At 37.5% G+C, this 27,129-nt stretch overlaps 1 protein-coding gene and 1 long non-coding RNA gene across 5 annotated transcripts in view; one reads left to right on the plus strand and one right to left on the minus strand.

Moving 5' to 3' along the window:
* Positions 1-27,129, minus strand: part of LOC6506053 (fibulin-2) — a 483,847-nt gene that overhangs the window by 105,576 nt on the left and 351,142 nt on the right. Inside the window, exon 11 of one of the 4 annotated variants that reach the window (XM_044717733.1) lies at positions 20,306-21,768. The exons of the other annotated variants lie outside the window; for them this stretch is intronic. Within the exon in view, the coding sequence (XP_044573668.1) occupies positions 21,658-21,768 (111 nt within the window). The 3' untranslated portion in view covers positions 20,306-21,657. Of the gene's footprint in view, positions 1-20,305; positions 21,769-27,129 lie in introns of those variants that run through there. 4 annotated transcript variants of the gene reach the window in all.
* Positions 13,118-13,816, plus strand: LOC116656349. The gene is made up of 2 exons (XR_004311310.2): positions 13,118-13,467; positions 13,521-13,816. It is a non-coding gene; the product is annotated as an uncharacterized LOC116656349 (long non-coding RNA).

Below are 27,129 nucleotides of genomic sequence, written 5' to 3' on the forward strand. Positions count from 1 at the left end.
AACCAAAGAAAAACAACGTTTTAGCCCAAAGGGGGTCCAAGAGAATCGCGGAATGACGATAAAAACTAGATCAGGGAAAATTTTACATAAATCAGACTTGAGAAATTGAAGAGCGCCTTATGAACCTCTCTATTTTTAACACACCCACAAAACATTTCTCTATTTTAACACACACACAAAAACATTAAGCGTAGAACACAAATAATATAAGCATAAATACACAAATATTAAACACACAGATATTATAAGCGCAAATAGTATATACACAAGCCTTTCTTTCCTTCTCGATCACGATGCTCCAGGAGTCTCACACTCATCGGCCTCACATCAGCCGCGCACCCGTCGTTCCCCTGCAACAAGGAGTAGTATGGCGGATCAATGGAGTATTTAAACTGGTACACGTCATCAACCTGTCAAGGATGATGAAGCTAGTAGACGACACTAGCCGAGACGCTGCAACCCTAACGGATCAACGTGTTACCACAATAATTTCTTGTCTTGGAGGCCTCACTAACAATGGCAGTCTTCTCAATACTGTTTATTATCTGGAGGAAGTTGACCTTCACCAAAGGAATACCAAACACGAGGGTTATAATCGAGGAGCTGGAAAACCCAAAGAGGATGTCGACAACAGCTCACCATTCTGCCAATTGATCTGCGTGACGCAGACTTTTAGAGGGGGAGGAGTTATCACCCGGCACATTCGAGCCCCCCCTTGCTCAGCACTATTCGCCCCCTACTACTACTACGCCTTGAACTCGACCCAAAACTCTTAAACCCGAATCCACAGCATAAGCAATCGATATTCAAGTGTTGTGGGTTCAACTACACCCGGATGTGTCGCAAGAGTGCAACTATGTCACAAGTGCTCAACTATGCACGCTGACTAGAATGTTGCGAAAAAGCTGACACACACCCTAAGTGTTACGCTGACACCCGCTGACACCAAACACGCCGACACCGCACACGCTGACACCACACAAAGAGTTGGAGTGGGAGATCGGCCGATATCGAACTGACGACTGCAGGGTCACTACTCCGGGAAGGCAGTCTATTTTGGACCACCGAACCACCAAGCTGAAACTTTTCCAAATATTCCTAAAAATACTTCCCAATTGTTATATTAAAAACTACTTTTTCATTCATTAATAATAATGAATAATGACTCAAATAATTCCCTTCGATGCTTTTTTTTTTAACTGGTTGACTCCGGAATCCCGGACGGATTTTCAGGAAGGGATGGCTTAGGGACAGGAATAAGCACTGCATTTTCCTATCTCCACTCCCTGTTTCTTTTGATCGAAAGAGTTCTGAAGTAAAGGATAGTGTAGAATATTACGAGAAAGAGTCTTGTTCAAATAAGGTGTTAAGAGTAGAAAATTTAAATTTAGAAGTAGAACAAAGAAAAAAAGTGTGTTGGAGACCATTGTGGTCCGAACATGCCTTGAAGGAATACATTTTGGACAGCTGCATCACCTTTGAACATGTTATGAAAGGTAGGACAGCATAGTTCTACGATAGGTTTATGAAGATTATTTATTAATAAAAAGTCTATTATGGTAAAAAGGAAGGTGAAAATCAGGAAGTTTTTTTGTACATGTTTGATCTCGGTGTATTCCCTATTGACTCCAGATACACGATTCCATTAAACTTCAGGTAATTTGCTAAACACAAATTTTAAAAGTTATCGAAATCGAATTAAAGGTCTATCATTTGCGCACTAGTACTTTTATATTGAAGGCAAAGCATAAAATCATCTACGAATATAAGTACCAGTGAGTGAACATATTTTAAAATAAACCACGTTAGTTCTTTTAGTTAAGCTCGCAATGATACTTAAAAGATCAGTTGGGTTTCACAAAAAAATTTACATTTGTTTGTAAGCTATTCCAGAAACCATCCAAAAGAAGTTAGCTCCAATAAATTTGTTGTGGTAGATCGACGCTTTTTGAAGCCATGCTGGAGAAAATATTGAACTACAAAGGTGTTCCAAATATGAAGTAATTAAGATTTCAAAAAGATTTGCTGATAGTTTAGAAATGCCAGTATAATTGAAAGAGTCAAATTGTTTTCATTTTTATGCAGAGGAATATATGAAGATCCGAGAGTAAATCAATTAAAAAAAAAATTGGCATGCTTTTCCGGAGGGAGACTGAGCCGGAATGGTGGTAGGTTGATTGAAAAAAGTATGCAAAAAGATTGGCAATCCAAATGTAAGCTGAGGGGAAAAAGCTAAGCTCTTCGGATTATCTGTAAACTAAATTCTGCAGCGTTAAGTATAACTTCTTTAACATTCCGCGTTATGCACGGTGAAGTTAGACCGAGCCAAATTATTTATTACTTATATTCTTTAAATATGTATAGAAGGCACTTTTTATACTAAGGCGGATTTGTTGCAGTAAATTGTAATTAAATTGATGTTAGGCGATATTTATATCTTTACATCCAGTAAATCCGACCAATCAAATTTCACAATTTATAATAACACCCATACCCATACTATGAAACCTCTAAAATATATTTTAGTGCAGTATTTATTCCACTTAAGTGCACCAATATCAAAGCCTCTATGTGGGTAAGAGCGTGGGCGTCAGCTATGGCTCACCTATGGCTTAGGAGGGAAGCCATCCTCGATGTTTTTTGTGACTCGGATGCCCTAGTTTACCACCGTTGCAAATTTGCCAAAGATATTTTTCGCTTGTCAGTGATGGTCATCGTTGAAACAGCTGATCGCAACGTCGGATAGAGCGCGCGCACCTATCGAATGTACTGTGAGAGGGCAATAGGTTTCAAAGGATAATCTGGCAGAAGGTACATCCAGAAAGCCATGGATGAAATACAGTTGCTTGGTCACCCGACTGCCCGTCGGCAGTACGGTTAGATAAAGAAGTTTATTCAAAACTTGTACAAGATGCGCCGCACTGCCAGCGGGAACCTTCTACTGATCTTATGAGGAAAACCCCTGAGGAGGTGCATTAGGGCCCTACTAAATTGTGAGCACTGACGGAGGATAGCAAGTCTAAGCTCATGGAGATAAGAGACCTCGATCCTCTGGTTTCGGAAAAGTAAATTTTTAATGGTGGAGCACTTCGATGTGGTCAAAGACTCAGTCCTGATCAAAAACGTGTGCTCAAAATCAAAGGACACGCAGACATACGTTCTATTACCTAAAGTTTCCGCGGTACACCCAAGAGAAGAAATTGATCAAATTTTACCATATATTGAATTATGTAGGCCGTGTAATGGCGATGACCATCATTGTTTCTAGAATATATCATTTTTGAAATGTATGTGTACCAACTAAAATTAAAAAATAGGATCTAGCAGTTACCATATATTTGATAATAAAATTTATGTAAGGCAATCTTTATATCTTCATATCAAAATTAATTTATTCAGTTTCGTAAGTCAGCCATATGAAAGAATCGAACTTTATGAAATGGAATGGAATGGTCAATTGAATTTTTAGTTTCGATTGGAATTACTTCTTTGATTTTACCTCTTCAAAAGAGAATTTGGAGTCAAAAGAAATGAACACTCTTCCCCCCCTTCGCAGTGTTCCATCACGTCTTAAAGTAATTTACTTACTTGAAAATCTTCGGAGCTTAAGATCTCCGGCTTTTACCAAGTTTCTGTGTAGACTATAATGTGGGATGCAAAGGAAGAACTACCAGAATAAAGTTTGGGAAGTTTTATACGAAACCCTCTAGTATTCTGATAGGTAAGAGGTAGTTAAGAAGTTAGTTGTTTGCCCACAGGTTTGGACATTTTTTCTTCACCGAACTTGGCTGATGTTCTTTGACGAAAATGTTAACTGGCCAAAACTGACAGAACAAATATATAAATTTAGAAATATCCGTCACTTTTTTCGACTTTTGTTATGGCTTTGATGTAAGCAGAGATATCAATCTCAGAGGTGTTAGACGTGTTCGATGTTGGGATCACCTGTAATTTGGTGTTTTGGTGTTGCAGTTACAAGAACTAGTCTGCCTTATGAACGATCTCATTTCATCCTGAATAGCACGACAACAGTCACAGAAAAAGTGGAGATCAGATCTACGTTAAATGGCATCCAAAACTTAGGCCGTGAACCTGTCACACTTACTGTGTACTACGTTGTCACAAAGCCAGCAGTGGGTGGTAGGCTGGGATGCTGAGATTGTCTTATTACAAAACTTAATCGCACAGACAAGTTTATATTCCATGATTATTTATTATTATTTATGTATTAAATTATTTTTATTTCAATATTTAAGTACCTTGAACCACTTTAACAATGAAACGAAAAAAGAAAATAATAGAGAGTGACAGATAAAAATTGAGCGACAATAGGGGCAACACAGAAAAAGATGAAAAAGCAGCGCAGAGTTATGCTTGGAAAAAAATTACTAAATATATTATTTTATCTCCAAATATACCACTGCACACGCGAAGCGTGTATATCAGTGGTATATATATATATATATATATATATATATATATATCATATATGATATGATATATTTTTTTATGAATATAAATAAATATAAGTAAACATCGGTTTAAAGTCATCAATAGGAAATTAAAAAAAAACGCAATGCGCACGAAAAAGTTTTTTATATAATAGAACATTATCTCAGGAAAGTCCTGTGAAAGTTTCATGTCGATCGGACTAAAACTCGCTGAGATACCGATTATCTAATTACTTTCTATGTATATACTTTCAATTGCTTTTAACACTTTAGACGCGTATATATAATCAACATTTTGAAATGACCACCTCCCATTTGGAAAACATTCAAAAATTAAAATTTTTTAGAATTTCGGAAAAACTTTTAGTTTTTGAAAGTTAAGTGTTTAGTTAAGTGTTTAGTTTTGCTCATTTTTTGCACAGGTAAAACAAAATTTCAAAAAAAAAAAAAATGCTTAAAACGTTTTCTAATAGATAAACAATGACCATCAATATTTTCAAATGACTACCTACCGTTTGGAAATTATTTAAAGTTGAACATTGTTAAACAAATTGCAAAAACGACTTTTTGAATAAACGCAATGGACCACCAATGGTCATCTTTTAGAATTTTGAAAAACTTTTCGTTTTTAAAATATTAAAGTTTTTAGTTTTGGTAATTTTTGGACAGGTAAATAAAAATTGTTTATCAGCAGTTCTGTTTTTGTTTATTTCTCCCCGTTCGCATGCGCTTTACTGGTTTTTGTAGCGCATGCACTTTGGGAAGATTTTTGTAGAGCTGCTGCACATTAGCAAATCTTGCATTAGCAAATTCCGCCTCGCATCTTGCCAGCGAAATGATAAACAAATGCATTGTTTGGAGTCTCTATTGCTAAGCTTTGATTGAGCGGCTGTGAGTTTGGCTAGATTGAATCCTCGAATAAAAACATTGAAATTATATTGAAATTGAATTATGGAATCGTTTATTTTTTTTGGCCGCTATTAAAAAATATTAATAGCTCAACATTTTGGTGACCCCGACGCGATTTCATCCCGGTTAATTATCATGATCAGCTTTAAAAGTGCCACTAAAGCACCGTTGTTTTTGTTGTCACAAAGTTGTATTTTATTTTAATTGCACAATGAAATCGGGAGCTGAAACTAATGCATCTGCTGCGTCAAGCCGTGAAAGGATGCTGCGGAGACGCGCAGAGGTAACATGCCAGGAAATGGAGGTCCTGCATCGGAAAGTCAAGGCTGCGACCAACGATTCTACTATTTTGACCCTCGAGTATGGAGAAACGTCTGCGTGATCGCTTCACCACGCTGCAGAAGGAATTGGAGAAGCTAAACTACAGCGAGATCGGGAGCGACTTATATTGGTGGTTCTCTCAGCTGGCTACGAACGTGCACGTTAACATCCAGGTGGAGGTGGCCAAGCGTTCCATGAGAGTTGCTGCTCACTCTACGCTTTTGGATGCTACTAGTGCTGCTGGGAATTCAACCGCTCCATACAGGCCTGCTCCCTCATTGCCCCCGTTCCCAATGCCAAAATTTAGCGGCGGCTATGCCGAGTGGCCTGATTTTTGCGTCTTATTTAGACAACCATTGACAATCACCCGAACGTGACCAAGATGGAGAAGCTCAGGTGGATCATTTCCCGTTTGCGGGACTCAGCCCTGAAAGTGTGAGGGCGCTTGAGATTACCGACGCAAACTATGATGTTGCCCTTGATCTTTTGCGCAACCATTTCAGCAACCGACGGTTGCAGGACGTCGGCCGAAATTCAAGGGTGCCGCCTCATCCAGATAATTTTCCAAAAACTGGACCCTGCCACAAAGCCAAGTGGGAAGACTCGCTGGCAGGAAACACAGATGATAGCCTGCCAACTTGGGAATCTATGGCTCGGTTTCTGGAACAAAGGCGGAGCTAAGGCCACCGTACCCTGGAGACGGTGGCCTTAGCTCCGCATTTGTCAGCGAATCAGGCGGGGCGACGTAGGCCATTTAACAACTGATCCTGAATGCTCCTAAATGCTCCGCCTGCTTCGTGTGCCCGATCGCATAGTTTCATATCCCACGCCCAAGGGGGCCGTGAGATTAAGCCAACGGGGCAGGCGCTCACGTTAAACATATCAGACTTTCATGCTTCGTGTGCCCTGTGCGGCATCCTGACACACGCTGTGCCTTCTTGCCCAGGGTTCTTCACCTTGCCCTCTGCTTTGTGTGCCTCAAGTCTGAGCACTTAGCCCGCGGATGCTCATCCTCCCGCTGCCCAACTTGCAATCGCCGACATCATGCGCTTTGCATCCATGCGACCAATCATCTAGCGCCACTTCCGTTCCCGCTTCCGGTTTGAATCCGAACAATGAAGTTGTCGTTGCGACCTCTCAGGTTCCTCCTACTGATACTCTTTTTACCCAGGATCAATGCGCTGAAGTAGTGCTCGTCCGTGGCAGATCAGGAGCTTTTTTTCCTTGTCGAGCTCTACTTAACTCCGGCTCACAAGTTCATCTTATCACATCACGGCTGGCCAGCCAACTTCAGCTTCATCGGTCCAAATGCTCTGTAGCAGTGACTGGCCTTGGAGACACTGAATTTACTACGGATGGAGCATCGGTTAACGTGTGCCTGAAGTCACGCCTATCCCACGTATTCTGTGTAAATTGAGGCAGTTGTGGCGTCTCACATCATAACGCGTCAACCTGGCCTGAACATAGATGTGTCCAACTGGAAGGTTCCCGCCAATGTGGTTCTAGATGTTCCGAACTTCCACAGAGCTCAGCGTGTGGATCTTCTGATTGGAGCAAGCCTCTGTTTCGATCTGCTCTCAGTCGGTCAAATCCAGCTAGGAGACGGTCTGCCTCTGGTGCAGAAGACACGTTTTGGATGGGTAGTTTCTGGAGGAGGTGGCATCCCAGGAAAAGCTCCTTTGGCCGCCTCATGTAAGATAATTCTTGCTGAGTCCGTAAACCCTTTTGACGATCGCATCGATTATCTTTTCCACCAATTCTGGGAATTGGATGCCTGCACTGCGCCTATCGTTCAAGCTACTAGGGAGGAGCTCGATTGCGAGGCCCACTTCGTCATGCACCACGTCCGTCTTGAATCAGGTGCTTATTAAGTTTGCTTATAAAGTATTTCCTTCCCCATTACTGCGTCCTGAAGGAAGACAGTTCCACTACTAAGCTGAGAGTTGTGTTCGATGGTTCGGCTGCTACATCCTCTGGTTATTCCCTCAATGATGTCCTGATGTCCGGCCCCGTGATTCAACCTAAGATTTTTCATACCATGCTTCGGTTTCGGTATCACCTTGTATGTTTGACTAGAGACATTTGCAAGGTGCTGCATAAGGGTCTTTCCGGATGATAGTTTGCTGCAGTGCATCCTCTGAAGAGATTCTATCCATGATGACGTGAAGGTTTTTAAGCTCGACACCGTGACTTATAGCACAAAGCCAGCGTTTTTTCTATGTGTTCGCTCAATACACCAGCTGGCTAAGGGCGAAGGTGCCGGTTTTCCCGTTGGCCCTCGTGTTGTCCTTCAGGACTTTTATGTGGACGACCTCATATCTGGTGCCTCAACAAAGACTGAAGCGATTTTCCTTTGTAGCTCTTTACCCCATCGCCAAACCAACCAGAAGATCTTTAGTATATTCCGTCGCTCGGTTTTATGACTCGATGGGCTTGGTAGGTCCTGTCGTCACCAGGGCAAAGATCCTATTACAGAAGCGGTACCGAGAAAATTTATTGTGGCCGAAAAGGCAACCATCAAACTTTGCGCCAGGACCTTATTGGCTACGGCTCCACCCAGGGATATTCCCCCAATGTCAAAATTTGTCAACTGGTTTCCCGGCCTACAGAGAGTGTTCGCCTACATTTACAAATTTTTCCGACGTTCCTTTTGTGGATGATGCTGGTTTGCTTAGTGTTGACGGGCGATTGCAGAACTCTGCGCTGGATTTTGATGGACGTCATCCGATCATTCTTTCCAGAGGCCATCCCGTCACTTCGGTTTATTTTTACGCGACGTAATCCCAGACATATATGGTCGGATAATGCCACCAAATTTTTTGGGTGCCAAGAATGAGCTAATGAAGTTAAAGCGAAGATTCTTCAGCCAGGATCATCAAGCTTCTCTGCTCGATTTTTTTCCATTTTGGCGGTCTGTGGGAAGCAGCACTAAAGACGACGAAACACCACCTATATCAGGCAGTTGGTCCCGCAATTCTTGGATTTGAGGAATTGAGGACTTTGTTGTGCCGCAAAGCCTTAATCATTAATTCTAGACCTCTTGTGCCAGAGTCTAGACGACTTCAATCGTCTGGATGGGTGGCAGAGAGTCTTTTTCTTGCAGCATGTTTTCTGGGCGCGTTGGACGGAGGAGTATCTCACGCTGTTGCAGCAGCGTTCCAAATGGCGCACCCCTGACCCTGTAATTTCTGTTGGTGACATAGTCCTGGTAAAGGGTGAGAATCTACCCCAATTAGGTGGTCTTTGGCCAGGTGACGGAGTGAAACGTGTAGCCATACTTAAGACAGCGGTTGGAACGACTAAGCGTGCGGTGTCAAGGTTTTGTCTGTTGCCTCTCAAAGATTCTGTTGAAGATCCAGCCTTCAACAGGGGGAGGATGTTGAGCTAAGCAGCCAAAGGCGAAGCTATGTAAAATAATTTATATTCCAAATCTGAGGAGCAGTGGCGGGTTTATCAGCAGTTCTGTTTTTGTTTATTTCTCCCCCGTTCGCATGCGCTTTACTAGTATTTGTAGCGCATGCGCTTTGGGGAGCTTATTGTAGAGCTGCTGCACACTAGCACATCTTGCATATGTATGCGTTCCCCCGCCTCGTCTCTTGCCAGCGAAATGATAAACAAATGCATTGTTTTGAGTCTCTATAGCTAAGCCCTCGAATGAAAACATAAAAATGTGATTGAAATTTAATTCTAGAATCGTTTCGACAAAATTAAAAAACCAAAAGGCCCATAGTCTCAATATATAAACAAAAAAATTCTTATCATTGCCCATCCCTTAAAACTTAAACAATTTAACAAAAACAAGAAAGGAAAGCTAATTTCGGGCGGAGCCGAAGTTTATATACCCTTGCAGTTGAGTCGCAGTCCGCTAGGTAGCGACACGCATCACTGTGGAAGGAAGTCCACGAGGTGACGACCTGCATGCCTTGGCGTGCGCGAGGAAACTCTATATATAGCCGAAAAATTAAAAATTTTCTGTAGGCAACCGATATAAATGAATTATATACCAATCGAAAAATTATATACCAACCTAATTGAAACCAATATTGTTTCAATTAGATAATTTTTGTCGAAACATATTCCATAAGTTATTTGGTTTGGGAGAAATTAGGGTGAAAGCAAAACAAATTTTAATCACTAAAGTGGGGCTGCTGGACACATTTTAGTCCCCAGATCGAATATTTTTATATATTCGCATTCTAGAGCTAAATACTGGTATTGGTACCTCAATCGACCCGATCCGACATTTTATTCAGAAGTTATTCGAAAAATTCGATTTTTTCTTCTTCTTCAAAATGATGCTAGTTTGCGTCGGTTTGTCTGTTTGCACTATTTTTTTCTTAACAATCCTGAAAAAAATATGAGCATACTATTGTTCTACAATTTGAAATACCTCAAGCTTACGTCAAAAAAATAAAAAAAACTTTGTTAATTAAAAAATTCATAACTTTATAATTAAAAAATATATTAAAAAGAGCTTTACACCGTTGAAAGGGTTTTTTAAATATATATTTTACTTTATTTGAGACCAAACGTCTATATAGTACACAAAAAAAAATACACTGAAAATAAACTTTTTTTTTTAAAAAAAAAATTATTTTTCAAAATTTGCTCGTTTGATTCTTTTTATGACGCAACTTTTAATATATCGCTCATATCTGGCAAAATCCGTTAACTCAAGATATAGTCCTGTAAGTGCAGCTACCCATTTTGTGCAGCCTCCTGTGAAGGTTGCATTTACTTATACATGTGTGTGTATTTGATTGGCAACTTTGCTTTTTGGAGTCTGCATATATTTGGTCAATACCCTAAAAAATATGGAGTATGTCTTTTCAGATTTTAGTTTATTTATTTAAAAATAAAATCCAAATAAAAAAGGGCTTAAAAAGTAACACATAAACATTGACTCAATTAGGACTCGAACCCAGGGCCCCCGTGTTAGGAACCACGACGCTCTCCACTCGGCCAACCTCGAACTTTGTTGCTTTAGGGCAAATTTTGATTTGTATTCTGCTTTGTGTTTCAGTGTCTCATGTCTTAATGAGAAGACTTACAAATGCACAATTTTACGAGTAGAAAGTTTTATATGCATATATAGCATATAATGCACATAAATAAAACTCTGCTTTACTTAAATTACAGCCACCACTGTTTTTGGGCAAATCATGGATTAAAAGCTATAAAAAAAACTAGGCAAACCAACTCCGCCAATACTTTTCTAATATTTATTATTTTATATCGCACACCTAAAATAAAGTGTTACATTCAACAATTTGTTTAACTAGAAAAACTGGAAAAACCTTTTTTTTTTTAATTTTTAATTTTAAAAATTTTCTGTAGGCAACCAATCTAAATGAATTATATACGAAATGAATAATATATAAATGGTATTGTTTTAATTAGATATTAAATTTTATTGCATTCAATTACACAATAAATAATATTGAATATAGCAGTTTCTTTTGAGACTGCGATATAAAAAAAAACAAGAAAGGAAAGCTAACTTCTGGCGGAGCCGAAGTTGATATACCCTTGCAGTTGAGTCGCAGTCCGCTAGGTGGCACCACGCATCTTATATTATTAGATATATAGCGGATCGTATATAGTCGGCCGATCCTTATGAAATTTGGCATATTGAATTATTTTGCCCAAAGAGGAATCTGTACCAAGTCCCATCTTTCTAACTTAAAAAACACCAAAGTTATGCCAATTCCGATCGTTCTATGACAGCTATAGGATATAGTCGGCCGATCCTTATGAAATTTTGTACATAAGATATTTTGATTACATATTTGGCGAAGATATCGTATGTAAAAATGTTTAAGGATCGGCCGACTATAGCATATAGCTGTCATAGAACGATCGGAATTGGCATAACTTTGGTGTTTTTATAGTTAGAAAGATGGAAAGATGGGTATAGATTCCATTTTGGGCAAAGCAATCTAATTTGCCAAATTTCATAAGGTGCGCCCGACTATATCTTATAGCTCCCATATAACTAAACGATCGGAAATGGCCCAACTTGCTAGTTGTTGAGATGCTTGGAGCTGTTTCCGAAATTTGTTGTAGAGAACTGATTTGATGGTGAAACTTTCATGAAGATCAACTATATACGATACGATATATAAATAACAATATAAGCTGCTACCTAGCTGCAAGGGTATATCAACTTCGGCTGCATCCGAAGTTAGCTTTCCTTTCTTGTTTTTCTCTCTTTTTACACACCTCTACTGTACTGAATTTTTGATAGCCACTTTTCCGGACGATAATAAAAGTAAAGGAATGGGAACTAAAACAATGCAAGACATATTAATTTATTGGTTTGTCAATTGGTTGTTGTCATTGGTTATTTGGGGCATAGAAATTAACAAACAATGAAGGATAATTTACAGCGGAACCGAAGTTGATATACCCTTGCTGTTAAGTGGCAGTTTATATTAAAAGATATATATCAGATCGAATACATAAGTTGTTAAGTAGATCAGTTTATTAGCAGCTTATAATATTAAATATATATGAGGTGTATATAGTTGATCGGTCCTGTTAAAAATGTTTCTTCTAAATCAATTTTCTAACTAAACCAAAGTTGTGCCAAAAATGATTATAGATAGTTTTTATTAACTATTGAAGTGATTCGAACCAAGAATACTTTTCAAAAGTTAAAAAAGTTGCAAAAAATACAACAGGCAAAAAGGAATAAACAACATAACATAACATCGAAGTAAAAAATAAAATTCACAAATATCCAAAAGATATATTTTTAAACTCTGAGTCACACATAAGCTAAGAAGGGAGCTTTGAAAATAACTGGGTGTGGGTAAAATTGCAGAAAATAATAATTAGAATCTCTATCGTACGCAAATAATCGCAGCACAAAAAAGAAGATGAAGTAAAGAAGAAGATCAGCGCGATGCAAACCTGCAGTTTTGCTGCATTGACCATCTGAAATTCATTCCCATTAATTTTCACAAAGAGGTAAAAATAAATGTTAGCTTTATTGAATACATTTATTAAAACACAAACTCCGCATTCTAATACAAAAACCTTACCGTAAAACAAAAAAAAAGCTTCGAAACTTTTAATTAAAATTTCCTACAGTAGAAACACTTTTTTACCAGTGATTGTTTTATTAATTAAATCCACTGAATGTATTATTTTTAAATCAGTATAATCAGTAACGCATTGAATACTTCCTTTGGATCAATCGAATCATTCGTAGAATCATTCGTAGTTTATTACTGATTTCAGCAAAAATACTACCAATATAGTCGGTGTTTTTCAAATCACTCGAAACACGATTGTGTTGCACCCTAAAGTTAAATTAAAGCGAAACTTGAATGAACTTTAATGGGTTTGAGGTATCATACCTGATATAGATACTTTAAAAGTTTATAAACGAACCATAGAAGCTGAAACTTGTAGTGTAGCCAACAGGGCACTCATGCGAAAAGCGGTCATAATATAGACAGAGAAAAATTTAAAAGCTTACCACCAAATATCATTGATCTACGGGTTATCTTGAATAAGCGAACGAAACATCACGCTATTCTTATCTATGATTTTGCATATCGAGATAAGAGAGCAATTATGTAAAAGCTTTTTCTTTAGCACAGTTAGGGCTAGATTTGCGTTGCAGAGCTTTGACATTAATTGACGAGTCTGAAAGCAATACGGCTGCTATTTTAAGCCAAGATTAAGAAATATTTAAAGAGTGCTTAAAAATAAGTAAAATTAAATCCCAAACGAATTTGCGGGATTCAGTTAATTGTGCTTAGTGATTTTATGCCAGGTATGTTTTACACTCAGTGCAGTGCAGTTTTTTCATTCATTATTACCCCCCAGTGCCACGTGCCAGTGCGGCTAGGACCAGATTATGCAATCGGCTAGTACCAGATTATGCAATCAGCTCGTATCAGGTTATGCAACCGATTTGAGGTTACCTGGAAGCCGAAATGGATGAATTAATCTTTTATGGGATCGTAATCTTTTAATATATTTTGGATTCGACGACAACCACCTTTTCGCTACATGGGGAGAAAACTCTAGCGAATTATTTATAAATTTGTAACTATTAGCAGTGTAATATTGTAAACATCGGCCTGCTGAATTTTATACAAAGCTATGAATTATTGCATGAATATGAATTTGCATTTTGTTCACTATGAAGTTATTCTATGAAAGAAAGAATATTGTACATTTATTTGGATTTTGCACACCATTTAGTTTTTTTTAATAGGCATGAATTGAATAATTTTGAATTAATGATTACGTGAATAATTTTAATTAATGAAATCGCAATTTTCTAATTCTTAATTTAATTACTATAATAATTCCATATGTAGTTAAACTGATTTATTGAATTTAACCCCATATTATTAAATCTCTCCCTTGTATCTATATATATATATATATATATACAGGGTGCTCCATCTTTTATGTCGGTATGTAAACATGGAATAACTTTGAGAAAAAACAACCGATTTCTATAACTAATGTATTTTAATTCAGTTTGGTTCCTTACAATTTTTTTGGGCTAGTTTTTGAAAACAATATCAATTAAGTGGCCACCTTTATTAGCAATTACAAAATGACTCCTTTTTTCTGCGTTTTCCATTACCTTTCCTAGCATCTCGGGTGTTATAGCGTCGATTTCAGCACGATTGTTTGCCTTGAGCTCGTCAATAGTTTGAGGGTGGTTGGCGTAAACCTTACTTTTCAGATAACCTCACAAAAAGAAGTCCGGGGGGTTTAAATCAGGTGATCTGGGTGGCCAATCAATGTCGCCTCTTTTTGACACCAGACGTCCCGGGAATTTTCGTTGCAGAAATGCAATTGTTGAGCTTGCAGTGTGGCATGGTGCACCGTCTTGTTGAAACCAGTAACCATCTAGACCTTTCTCACGCATTTGCGGGCAGACATAATGAGCCAACATCCACCGATATCGATTTCCATCGACAGTTTCGTTTCAACGCAGAAAAAAGGAGTCATTTTATAATTGCTGTGGGAACCGGCAGCGAGATGCTAAGCCAGCATTGATATCTTTCAAGAGAGCGGCGCTCTCCTCTCTATGACTCTCTCTCTATTCTTAGTTGTATCGAGTTTAGTTTTAAGTTGGCACTCGTGGCGATCAGAGAGTGCAAATAAAGAACATTGTAAAAAGCCTAATTGTGCGTGTAAATTAATGAAAGCGGTGCGGTGTTACATTGGCGACGAGGTAAACTAAATGGAATTTAAATTAAAGCAGTTAAAGTTAATTATAACCACGATAAAAATTGGATAAGATCGATCAAGAATCGACCACGTTTGAAAAAAAAAATAAAGAAGAAAAGGAAAAAAAAATCAGTGAAACGAAACCGTTAGTTTTGCACCGCCTCCTCCGTTTGGTTTCATTGGGTTGTGAGAATGAAATCAAGGGGGAAGGCGAGGAAGTGCTAAACGAAGCTAAAGGACAATCTTGAGAAAAGAGGAAAAAAAAAGAAATAAAAAAAAAAGGAAAGAGATAATATTCAGCAAAGGTTGATTAAGGTTGAAACGAATAAAGAATTATCTGACAAAGGTCAGAGGGAGAGCGCCCAAACTGAAAAAAAAAGTAAAGAGAGAAATAGAACACTATCTGACAGTGGTCAGAGGGAGAGCCCCAAAAACCAAAAAAAAAAAAAAAAAACTATCTGACAGTGGTCAGAGGGAGAGTCCCAAACAAATAAAAAAAAAAAAAAAAACAAAAAAAAAAAGGAAAATATGATATATGTATATATAAAATGAGATGAATAGGCTCGACAGAAGCATATATGTAAAAAAAAAAATAATATTTGTTTGTCCTCGTTGTTCTCAGGTGCAGCATTAGTTGTGATGGCTGAAAACATTATAAAACCTTTTTTATGTGAGAATTTGGAAAAGTCCGTTCTTCGTAGAGAATGGGAGAACGGGCTTCGAGCTTTCCAAATATATTTGGAGGTGGATGAGATTAAGTCCACTACAAGGAAGAGAACGAAGTTGCTGCATTTAGGGGGCATACAATTGCAAACGGTTGCGTATGCACTTCCGGGGGCTATAGTAGAATATGATGAAGAAGACGATAATGATGTTTTTGCCACACTAGTCGATAAATTAACAATATACTTCTCACCAAAACAAAATTCGACGTTTGAGCGACACCTGTTTAGGAAAATATCACCTGACGAAGGAGAGGATTTTGGCAAGTTCATCTTACGGCTGCGACAACAAATTCGGAAATGTAGTTTCGGTTCAACGAAAGCGGAAATGGAGGAAATATGTTTGAAAGATAAGATCATTGATACTTGGGCTAGTTCGGAATAAAAAAAGAAGCTGTTAGGCAAGTAACATACGTTAGGGGAAGTCATCGAAGCGTGCCAGGTCGACGAAGAGATCAGTAAGCAGTCCCGGTTAATGCTATCAACGCCGGTCCCGGAGACTATTAACAAAATCTCAGACTGGAAAACGCGACAAAGTAATAATGGCGATTGTGGTAGATGTGGGCGGTCGGGTCATAAAGAGGATAGCCCTGCATGTCCCGCACGACTTAGTAAATGTAACCGATGCTCCCGTATGGGCCATTTTGGCCGGAAATGCCGAACGGTTTTGAAACGTCCATACCCGCAATCGTACGTTAATCTTATATCGCAGACCGATTGGATGGATCTTCAGTCGAGGAAAGCAACTGTTTTCAATGTGCGCACAGAGACCCAAAACCAATTTAAGGGATATGCCTCAGACACAATTTTAAACGTCACTTGTGTTTTTGAGGCACCAATAGGGATCAGGCCAGGGTCAGAGCTGATTGCCTCCTTTTTCGTAATAGGAAAGGGACGTCAATCACTACTTGGACGGGAAACGGCAACTAAGTTAAATGTCCTGCGAGTAGGGTTACCGGTAAATCACATTGAAGAAGTCACGTCGTTTCCCAAGTGGAAGGGAATTAGTGTAAAACTGTCAATAGATCCACATGTTTACCCAGTGAAACAACCTTTGAGACGCATTCCCGTCGCGCTGGAAGATAAAGTCAACGCCAAGCTAGAAGAAGCGCGCAAGCTAGATATAATCGAACCGGTTAGTGGCCCTAGTCCTTGGATATCACCCGTAGTGATAGCATTTAAAGAGAACGGCGAAATCCGACTATGTTTGGATATGAGACAGGCAAATCGGGCGATCCGCAAGGAGAATTACCCGTTACCTACTTTCGAAACTTTTATGACCAGGTTGAGGGATGCAAAGTTGTTTTCACGGTTGGATCTCAAAGACGCGTACCACCAATTAGAACTAGAGGAGTCAAGTAGACAAATAACAACCTTCATAACACATCGGGGGTTGTTCAGATACAAAAGATTGATGTTTGGCATAAACGCAGCTCCAGAAATTTTTCAACGACGCCTCGAAGGGCTCTTGGCGCCATGCTCCAACGTCATGAACTATATCGACGACATAATCATTTTTGGGAAAAATGAAAAAGAGCACGATGAAGCGGTCAGAATGGTTCGCGAGATTTTTGGAAAATACAATGTACTTTTAAACAACAAAAAGTGTGTTTGGAAGACGAACAAGATAAAATTCCTGGGTCACATCTTGACAGACAAAGGAATTCAAGTAGATCCTGAGAAAATATCGGCGATTGGTTCGTTTCGAGCTCCCAGAAACAAAGAAGAAACGCGTAGTTTCTTGGGGCTGGTCACGTACGTTGGGAAGTTTATTCCAGACCTAGCGGATCTAACGGAACCGTTACGCTTGTTGTTAAAGAAGGATCAAAAGTTTATTTGGGGAGCTGCTGAAGGAAAAGGGTTCCACAAGTTAAAGTTAGCGCTAACTAAGATTCCGAGTCTCTCATACTTTGACCCTAAATATAAAACTCGACTGATAGCTGATGCAAGTCCTGTTGCTTTGGGAGCAGTACTACTCCAATTTAAAAATGACCTCACCCCAAATATCATCGCTTTTGCTAGTCGTAGCCTAACGGATGTAGAGAAACGCTACTCTCAAACTGAGAAAGAGAGTTTGGCTTTGGTCTGGGCAGTGGAGAGGTTCTATTTTTACCTAATGGGCCTAAAGTTCGAACTGGTGACGGACCATAAGCCACTAGAAGCGATTTTTAAGCCTACATCCAAACCTCCAGCGCGTATTGAGAGATGGCTCCTACGCCTTCAGGCATACCATTTCAAAATAATCTATAAATCGGGCAAGGAAAATATAGCTGATTGTTTATCCCGTTTGTGTGAGGGAGGACCGTCTATTTCTTATGACATTAAAGGCGAACACAGCATACTGCGAGTTATTGAGAATGCCGCACACACACTAATAGCTTTATCCGAAATTGCCGAAAAGAGCGCTAAGGATGAAGAAATCGTCGACGCAATGATGTGCCTTCAACAGGGTTCATGGGAGCCTGCAACTTCTAATAAACTGTACCCTTTTCGACATGAATTGACAAACATTGGAACCATCATGCTGAGAGGAGTGCGCATTGTCATCCCCACGACACTAAGGCGGACGGTGTTGGTGCTAGCCCATGAAGGCCACCCGGGCGAATCGGCAATGAAGCGGCGACTACGAACTAAGGTATGGTGGCCCCAAATTGACATGGACACTGAGAAATTTGTGAAGGATTGTCTAGACTGCATCTTAGTATCCCAGGCGATAAGTCCACCGCCAATGAAGAGAACAGAGTTTCCAAATGGGCCGTGGCTGTCAGTCGCTACGGATCTACTAGGGCCATTTCCCAATAATGAATACATATTAGTTCTAATAGACTATTACTCTAGGTACATGGAGTTTAAGTTTCTGCGCTCAATAACATCACAAAACAACTTTTCTGCCGATTCAGCAGAAAAGGATAGAGATTGCGTAAATAAAGAGAAAGGTAGGGAAATGGCAGACAAAAGAAGGGGAGCAAAGGAAGTAAACGTAAACGTTGGAGACAAAGTGGTCCTTAAGAATGTAGTTTTTCCACACAAACTAACACCTAACTTCGACACCACAGAATATGAGGTGGTGAAAAGGACAGGTGATCTAGTTCAAGTAGTAGGGGAAGGCAGAACGCTGATGAGGAACGTTAGTCACCTTAAGAAGGTTCCCAAAGCAAAAGAATCACCCGAGGACATCGATACGAACTCCGTGACAGATCCTGCTGCGGACCAAGTTTCAGTTTCAGTACCAACCAAGCAGCAAACCCCTGGAAGGAAGGACGAATCTAACCCGGAGGGATTAAAACTGAAGCTCGTGAGGAAGGAAGGGATGTGGGAACCGGCAGCGAGATGCTAAGCCAGCATTGATATCTTTCAAGAGAGCGGCGCTCTCCTCTCTATGACTCTCTCTCTATTCTTAGTTGTATCGAGTTTAGTTTTAAGTTGGCACTCGTGGCGATCAGAGAGTGCAAATAAAGAACATTGTAAAAAGCCTAATTGTGCGTGTAAATTAATGAAAGCGGTGCGGTGTTACAATTGCTAATAAAGGTGGCCACTTAATTGATATTGTTTTCAAAAACTTAAAAAACTAGCCCAAAAAATTGTAAGGAACCAAACTGAATAAAAATACATTACTTATAGAAATCGGTTGTTTTTTCTCAAAGTAATTCCATGTTTACATACCGCCATAAAAGATGGAGCACCCTGTATATATATTAACATGAATTCTAATCAAATAATATGAAGTAGCTGATAAGGAGATTTTTATATTATATAATGAAATAGAAATTACCCAATAGGGAAAAATGAATCAAGTTCACTCCAAATTATATTTGAGTATTTGGAACTCCATGAAGGCTTAAGGCATTAAAAATCCGCCACCGAAACTTCAAATAGCTATGCTGGAACTACAATAAGTATCGCATAGGATTGTGATATGAGGCGAATCAAACGTCGTAGATCTCGCCAAGTTCGGGTGGGTTAAGAATAGGGTATAATGAACATCTAATACCCTAGAACTGATCAGAGTCATTCTCTCTCTCTTTCTACTGAGCTTGTTTGCCTTTTAGGGGATTTGTTTCTCTAATTTTCTTTTGGATTTGATTTGGTAGGACAATCATCCGGGTTTTTCTTTATAATTTTGATACGTGAAAAGAACCACCCCCATCCGTCGAGCTTAGTCTAAGATCACAATTATATCTAACAAGGCATTGTATCTTAACCTACGCTAGATTCCGACTGCCCAGGCTTGAGCTGATTCTTTTCCTTGTTGCTTCGGGATCTTCCCGAAGTATCTTACGAATTGAATTCCGAAGAGAATTTCCGGAATGGGATTGCTGTGATCAGGGGAGCCGCAGTGGCGTGATTCTAGCGGAAGTTTAGTCTAATGTTGTTTTTGTGGCCGGCTCAATAGGGGGAATTTGTTTATTTCATTTCTCAAGCTTGGTCTGCCGTTAGGGTGCTAGATGCGAGTGTGGGAATGTTTACATTATAAAAACTCAATAGAGCTTGGTGGCAAGTGCCCAAATAATTGTTTATAATATTAATATAAAAAAAGGCTTAAACTTCTAGTTAATTCTTCCCTCCCAAGATGAATCGTCCCGATTCATTACAATTGTGCGGTGAGGGAGGTGATTTTATTATTAAGTTCGGCAAATGTTATTTCAACATTTCTTTCAGTTTCAATTTCAGCAATGGATACTGCAGTGGTTTCGAATTTTGGAATTTCTATTTCTTTTTCAATATTGGTATTGATATTTTGCGTGATTTATATATGGCAAAAAGAATAAGTATTACAATTAATAATATGAGTTCAAGGGACATTTTTGTATTTCCTATTTTTACAAACGGGTTTATAATGCTTATGTTGTCTAATCTTAGTTCGGAATCATTGGAAAATTTGTAATCTGTTATTATATAATTATTGTATTTATATTGTGATATGTAATCTAACATTTTCTGTTTTTCGTTGATGTATTTTATATTATTGATAATTATGCTTTCATTAAATAAAATCAAAAATGCGCCATTTAGTTTTGTTTCGTTTACAATATTTTCTCCAGTGAGGAAAATAGCGCCTTCATCTAAATATTCAAATTGTTTATTTTTTTCTCGTATTTTTGAACAGTTTGCTTTTTTCCATTCAAGAGATTTATAAAACACGAGCTCTCGTTTGAGAGTTTAAAAAAGAAATATTCAATAACTATTGTAAAGTTTGTTATTTTATAAAATTTTCCATTACAGTCTTATCGTCTATTATTAATTTTCCATTATTTTGGGCAATTTAATCGTGAGATTTATAAAACACGAGCTCTCGTTTGAGAGTTTATAATAGGTATTGAATATTTCTTTTTTAAAGTTTGTTATTTTATAAAATTTTCCATTACAGTATGCTGTCTTATCGTCTATTATTAATTTTCCATTATTTTGGGCAATTGCCCTTGATGTGTACAAGCTACAGATATTGTTTATAATTGGATATTTTATATATATTATAAGTAGGTCTTGGTTTTTTATTATTTTAAAAGTGGAGATGTCTAACAGATCTGATAGTACAACTGGTTTATTTTCGTGTCTAAATATTTCTTTAATATCTTGTTCGTTTAGTATTTTTGTGTTAAAAATGTCTATTTTTGCTAAAGTGATTGTATCGATTAAATTTTGGATATCAAGTGCAATTAATTGTAGGTGGTGTTGTCTTACTTTTGTTTCTTTTTTAACAACGATTGTGAATTTTGATCATAAGTTAGACTTCTTGAAATATACGTGAATGTATTGTAAATTGTTTGTTATTGTTTTCTGTCAGTTCGTTAATTTTGTTTTCGATTCTTATTAAGTCGTCATGGTCTGGTGTACCTGCTAGCCATTTCCATGCTGTGCCCAATTCGTTAATGCCCCTTTTATTTCTTGATGGTATTAATTGGGACATGAGAATTTTTATAATATTTAGATTTTGGGAAATGTCCCAGTCTGAGTCTGAGTAGCTGTTGTTAGTATTTTTATCTTCTATTCTAATTATTTCTTTGTAAAAACTTTGGTTTATGATATGAAATAGGTCCTCAAATGAGTCATACGTCGTTTTCATTCTTCAGTAGTAGGTATTCGCTGTTAGTGTAGTCGATTATTTCGGAGTGGCAAGTGATTATCAAGATGGTGATGATAAATGGTATTTCCATCTTCTGTAAAATATGGGTTATTTAATGTTGTCTTTATGGATAATGTATAATTAATGTAGATAATTAGGTGAAATGTTATGAAGTCTAGCATAAGTTAGTTTAGGGCGGAGCGGGAACGTAAGTAAAGCTCTCACTTGCGCTCTCCCATGAATTCGCCCCGCTTCGCCGCACTAGATAAGCTAGGCTTAAGTTTTTGTTGATATGAATAGATACTCGAATTTATAACGTTGAACAGAGTGCACGCATTTTTCGTTTTCGTTTTTTTGCAATAATTTAATTCCTACAGCCATCATTCTAGTCTTTCGGTTTCTCGCGACGAGATAAAATAATCTCAACTAACATTTTGGCGCCCCCGGGTGGACTGTAGTGAACATCTAATATATAAAATTCTCGTGTCACAGTTTTCGTTACCATACTCCTCCGAAACGGCTTGACCGATTTTGATGAAATTTTTTGTGCTTATCCGGTATCTATGAGAATCGGCCAACATCTATTTTTCATCCCCCTAAATGTTAAGGGTAGTCCACCCCTAAATTTTTATTTTTATTTTTTAGACAAAATTTTTAATTTCTCTTTTTTTATGATACAACATACAAAAATACATACAATCCTCAATTTTCACCCTTCTACGATCAACCGGGAATGATTGCCGGGAAAATCCATAAACAGCATTTTTCTATTTCCCATACAAACGTTTTTTAAACAAAATGGAGACTACAATAATAGTAGGCGCCGGTATGTGATACATTGTTTGACAGCTACTCATTGTTCTCTGCTCAGTTAATTTTATGTGACAAACCGATATTGTGTTCACTGAAAAATTGTGAAAAAAATTGAAAAAAATTTTTTATTTGAAATTTTATTACTTCTCAAATTTCGCGGGAAATTTTCTCAATTTGATTAATTACAATTTACGATGCCGAGGAGAAGACTTAGGTCGTCGTAGTCAATTAAATGTGCGAAGAGCTACCTCACGTGCTAGCCGCACTGATGACCAGAGACAGACAGAAGAAAATAGTCGTATTTCTATGTCAGAATTGCGTTCTTTAGTGAGTGGCAAACACAACAACAGCAAGCTAGACATAATGAAAATGAGCGAATCCGCAGACGCAGTGCTTCTGTGATTCTTGAACGAGCTGCATTCCACTATGATCCGGCAATTGATTATTGTGCCGAAAAAACAGTAACAATTGCAGAAATGAAAACACTTTGTAAATTTTGTAAGGCGTTAAAGTACACTGGTGAATTTACTGGATTATGTTGTGCTAAAGGCAAAATAAAATTGCCACAAATGGTCCCACCACCAGCTCCTTTACGCTCTTTAGTTTCTGGGATTAAAAATGATTATTATTTATCTATTGCTATTCAATACAGTTCATATTAAATTATAATCAATGTGATTATAATTTAAAGCAATTTAGGTGTGTTTCTAACGAAAAAGGGTCAATTTTAAATTTTTTCCCGCTCCACAAAGTTCAAATCCAATCAAATTATTCGTCGCGTGCGCTTTGGGGGGATCTAATGTCGCGTTTCGAAATTAAATAAAAGTGAATCGCGATCGCGAAAAAATTTCAGAGTCACAAATTGTAATTAGTACTGTATTTTAATTTATTTGGTCAGCTCCACGAAACTTTACTTTAGCTATCTTCAGTTCTTACTGTATCAGATAATATTTTTAAGTTTGAAAAATTTTAAATTTTATCACAAAAGAAGTTTCAAGAAAAAGTCACAAAAGAAGTTTTGTTAGGAAAAGAAGAAAAAAACAACAGCTGGCAGTGCGAAGTCTGCCGGGTCAGCTAGTAATTAAATAAAAAAGCAACAAAAATAGTGACAGTGACACAATACATATATAAACAATATATAACATATATATATTAAAAAAAAAATCGTGACGGTTGTGGTAGTGAATTCAAAAATACAAATTAAAGAATTCTTCGCGTCGCGAAACTTCTCCAATAAACTAGCTGCTACTGGAAGGATTCGTCGTCCCCATGCCCTGCACCTGAATCGATTGTCAAAGGAAAGTGGCCGCAGGATTAAAGATCCGAAAGCAGGACCCCAGAACCCCAGGTATTTGTGCAAAAAATTGAAAGTTGAGATAAGACAAATTAAATTCCGTCTTGTGCTGGAATATTTCACCCTTGTTAAGAGGAGCCCCGTAAATATTCGTGATATTCCAATGAGTTCTGTTTTAAAACTGTTTTTATTTCTTACAATTCTCTTACAAGAAACATACATGAAAATCTTAAATCTATTTAAAACTACTTATCAACGGACTGCTCGCTGACATTCTATGTGACCCTTTCTTAAGTGCCTCAAGTGCACCACATAAATATTTGGTTAGACTGCAGGAGATCGTCTTTCAAACCATGCTGTTGATTACTTATTCCCATGGGTCCGATCTCTTACATTCTATGTTTGGAATTTTTATCGTGTTCAATGCTTGAACATTCTGCAAAGGGCCACAAAAAAGGTGTACATTTTGGATATTTTTAAATTTGTTTTCTTCAATATTAGAAAATTATTATTATTATATTTGTTCGATGACAATATGTTGTTAATTATATCATTCTATTACATATTTTTAAATATTTTAACATTTTTTAAGTTATTTTATTAGCTCCCATGATCAACTTAATGTTTGAACATCCTGCAAGGGGCCACAAAAGTGCTTGACTTGTGTTTACATTATTAAATGAATTATTATTTTTGTTCGATGTTTGTGGCCTGTAATATATATTTTTTTAATTTTTTGTTTTTAGTGGACATCTTGAAAATTTTATTTATTCGTTTTTTTAGTGGACTGTAATTTTTACTTATTTGTTTCTTATTATTTTTAGATATATGTAGCTTTTCTTTTTTATTTGATTGATTACTTAATTATATGTATAAAACCATTACATTATACATTAAACATATAAAATAAACATTTTTTTTTTAATCATTCGGCATTGAGGTTGGCAATGCTATAGCCATCAATTGTCTTTTCGACATTAATTTTCTTAAATAGGATATAATAAGTACAGTTATGATTATCATTACCAAAATTAAGGAGCTATGACCTGACACATGATGAAAGTCGATATTCTTCAATTCTACATTTTTTGTTTTCAAATCTTCTATTTGTTTGGCCAGGTGAGCTATTTCCGCTGTATGATTCATAACAGGAGGCTTTAGAGGGTCCCAAGCTATTTTCGAAATCTCTTTTATTTCTCCTATATAAGCCGAAACTAATGCTTCTTGACTTTCGTAGAGGCCACCTCGCTGGATGGATGGAACTATCATCTTTTTTAGTAAATTTTTTAAAATTAGTTTTACCTATTTCTGTTTTTATGTCATTGCTATCCTCTTCTTCTACCTTCCAATATCGGTCCATTTGTTTCAGCACGATACTGGTTGCTACGATTGAATTACTACCCCTGGATTTCGTGCTTCCTGACACTGTCCATCCAAAGATAGTTTTTTGCCCAAGAAGCTTACCCTTTTTGGTTATCTCCGGCAGTAAAATTTGTGGATATAAATCCGCACCAATTACCAGGTCAATTCGACCAGGTTTGTCGAAATTGCGATCCGCTAAATAGAATCCTTTCCAATCCGACTTATTTATAAAAATTTTATTTGTGGGAAGACTTTTCATTAATTTTGGCAAAAAATTGCGTTTGTGCTCACTTCTTTTGAATATTTAGAATTATTCTTGATTGTCAATTTTAATTTGTGATTTGAAACACAGGCACCTGTTGCTGATATTCCACTTATTTCAGTGTACGCTTTTATTTTTGGCAACTTAAGTTTTTGTGCCGCTTCTTCAGAAATTAGAGTGCTTTGTGACCCATTGTCAATCAATGCTCTAAGTTTCCCGAATTTACCATCTTGATATTTAATCTGAACATACGCCGTGGCCAACAACGCTGGTTCAGAGGTCATGCATGTATTTACATTCTCTTTGTTAATATCTAACATGCTATGATGTAGTTTTTGACAATACGAGCATACTAGCTCGCTTGGACATTTTGAGTTTCAACTGTGCTTTAAACACCTGTAGCACCAATTCAATTTTAACCATATTCGTTTTTTTCCTGAGGACTTAATGCTTTAAATTTATAGCAAAATCTTAATTGATGCCCGGGCATTTTGCACATCGGGCATGCTTGGTTATTTGTGTGACTATTTTGCATTATTTTTCTAGTTGGCAACTCATTTCCAACTGATGTCAACGAACTAAGTCGTTGATCTAAAAATTCTATGACATCTTTCAAATTTTGAATGTCATTTGACTTTTTTACTTGGCCCTCATATTGTTGCAGAGCCTCAATATTAAATTTCTTTATAATAATATGCGCAAAAATGAAATCTGATTCTTCGGTCAGATTTGCTTTGAGACGCATCATGTAAATTGATTCATTTATAGAATCAATTGTATTTTTTAAATGCCTATATGAGTCCAAATTTATTTTTGGAAGATCAATCAGGCGATTCAATTGGTCTGAAAATATTTTTCTATTATTCTCATACCTTTTTATGAGCAACTCCCAGGCTGCATCATAATTATTGCCTGAGCCAAGCAATAAATGGGAGACCACATTTCGTGCTTCCCCTTTTAGAGCACTTTTAAGGTAGCTTAGCTTCAAGGATGGGCTTAAATCCATTCTTGAATGCACAAGCTCCTCGAATAATTCATAAAAATGGTCCCAATCTTTGGAGTTTCCAAAGAAACTGGGAACCTCAATTTTTGGTAGGGTAGGTAGTTCGTCCATTTTAGGATTACTACCTTCTACCTTTTCTAATCGACCCACTTCGATTTTATCATTCATGAGCTCAATGTGGAAATACCACATCCTCTCTGAGCTCTTTTATTTTGGACATATATTTATTATTAAGCCCTTCAATATTTATTAAATCGGACACTGTTTCTACTTTGCTGAGAAACATTTTTAATTTTTTAACTCTTATCGGAAAGGTTTCAGCTTTTCTTTCCTGGATTTCTATATAAGTTTGCTCGAGGTAATCCTCGAGATTCTTTATGGCACCCTCAAGCCTAGAAAATAACTCATCCTGGCCAATAATTTTTTTAATTTTTCCTTAGCGGACTTGAATTTTGATAGCATGCTATCGAAATGATTTTTAGTAAAATATTCGTGCTCTACAGCACCAAGTTGAACCAAATGATTATGGTTCGTACAGGCTCTAAGCTCCATGTTTTTAAGTGATTCCCTATCCTCTTCTAAATAAGAATTTTTTGCGAGAAGCGCATCTATTTGCCGGGTGAGACGCACCTGGTCTTCTATAATAGCGATTTTTTCTTTTGTCGACATATTGGATTTTTTTTTTTAATTAAAATTATATTTAAGTTATAAAACTAAAAAG

Source organism: Drosophila ananassae, assembly GCF_017639315.1.
Source record: "Drosophila ananassae strain 14024-0371.13 chromosome 4 unlocalized genomic scaffold, ASM1763931v2 tig00000061, whole genome shotgun sequence".
NCBI classification, from domain to species: domain Eukaryota; kingdom Metazoa; phylum Arthropoda; class Insecta; order Diptera; family Drosophilidae; genus Drosophila; species Drosophila ananassae.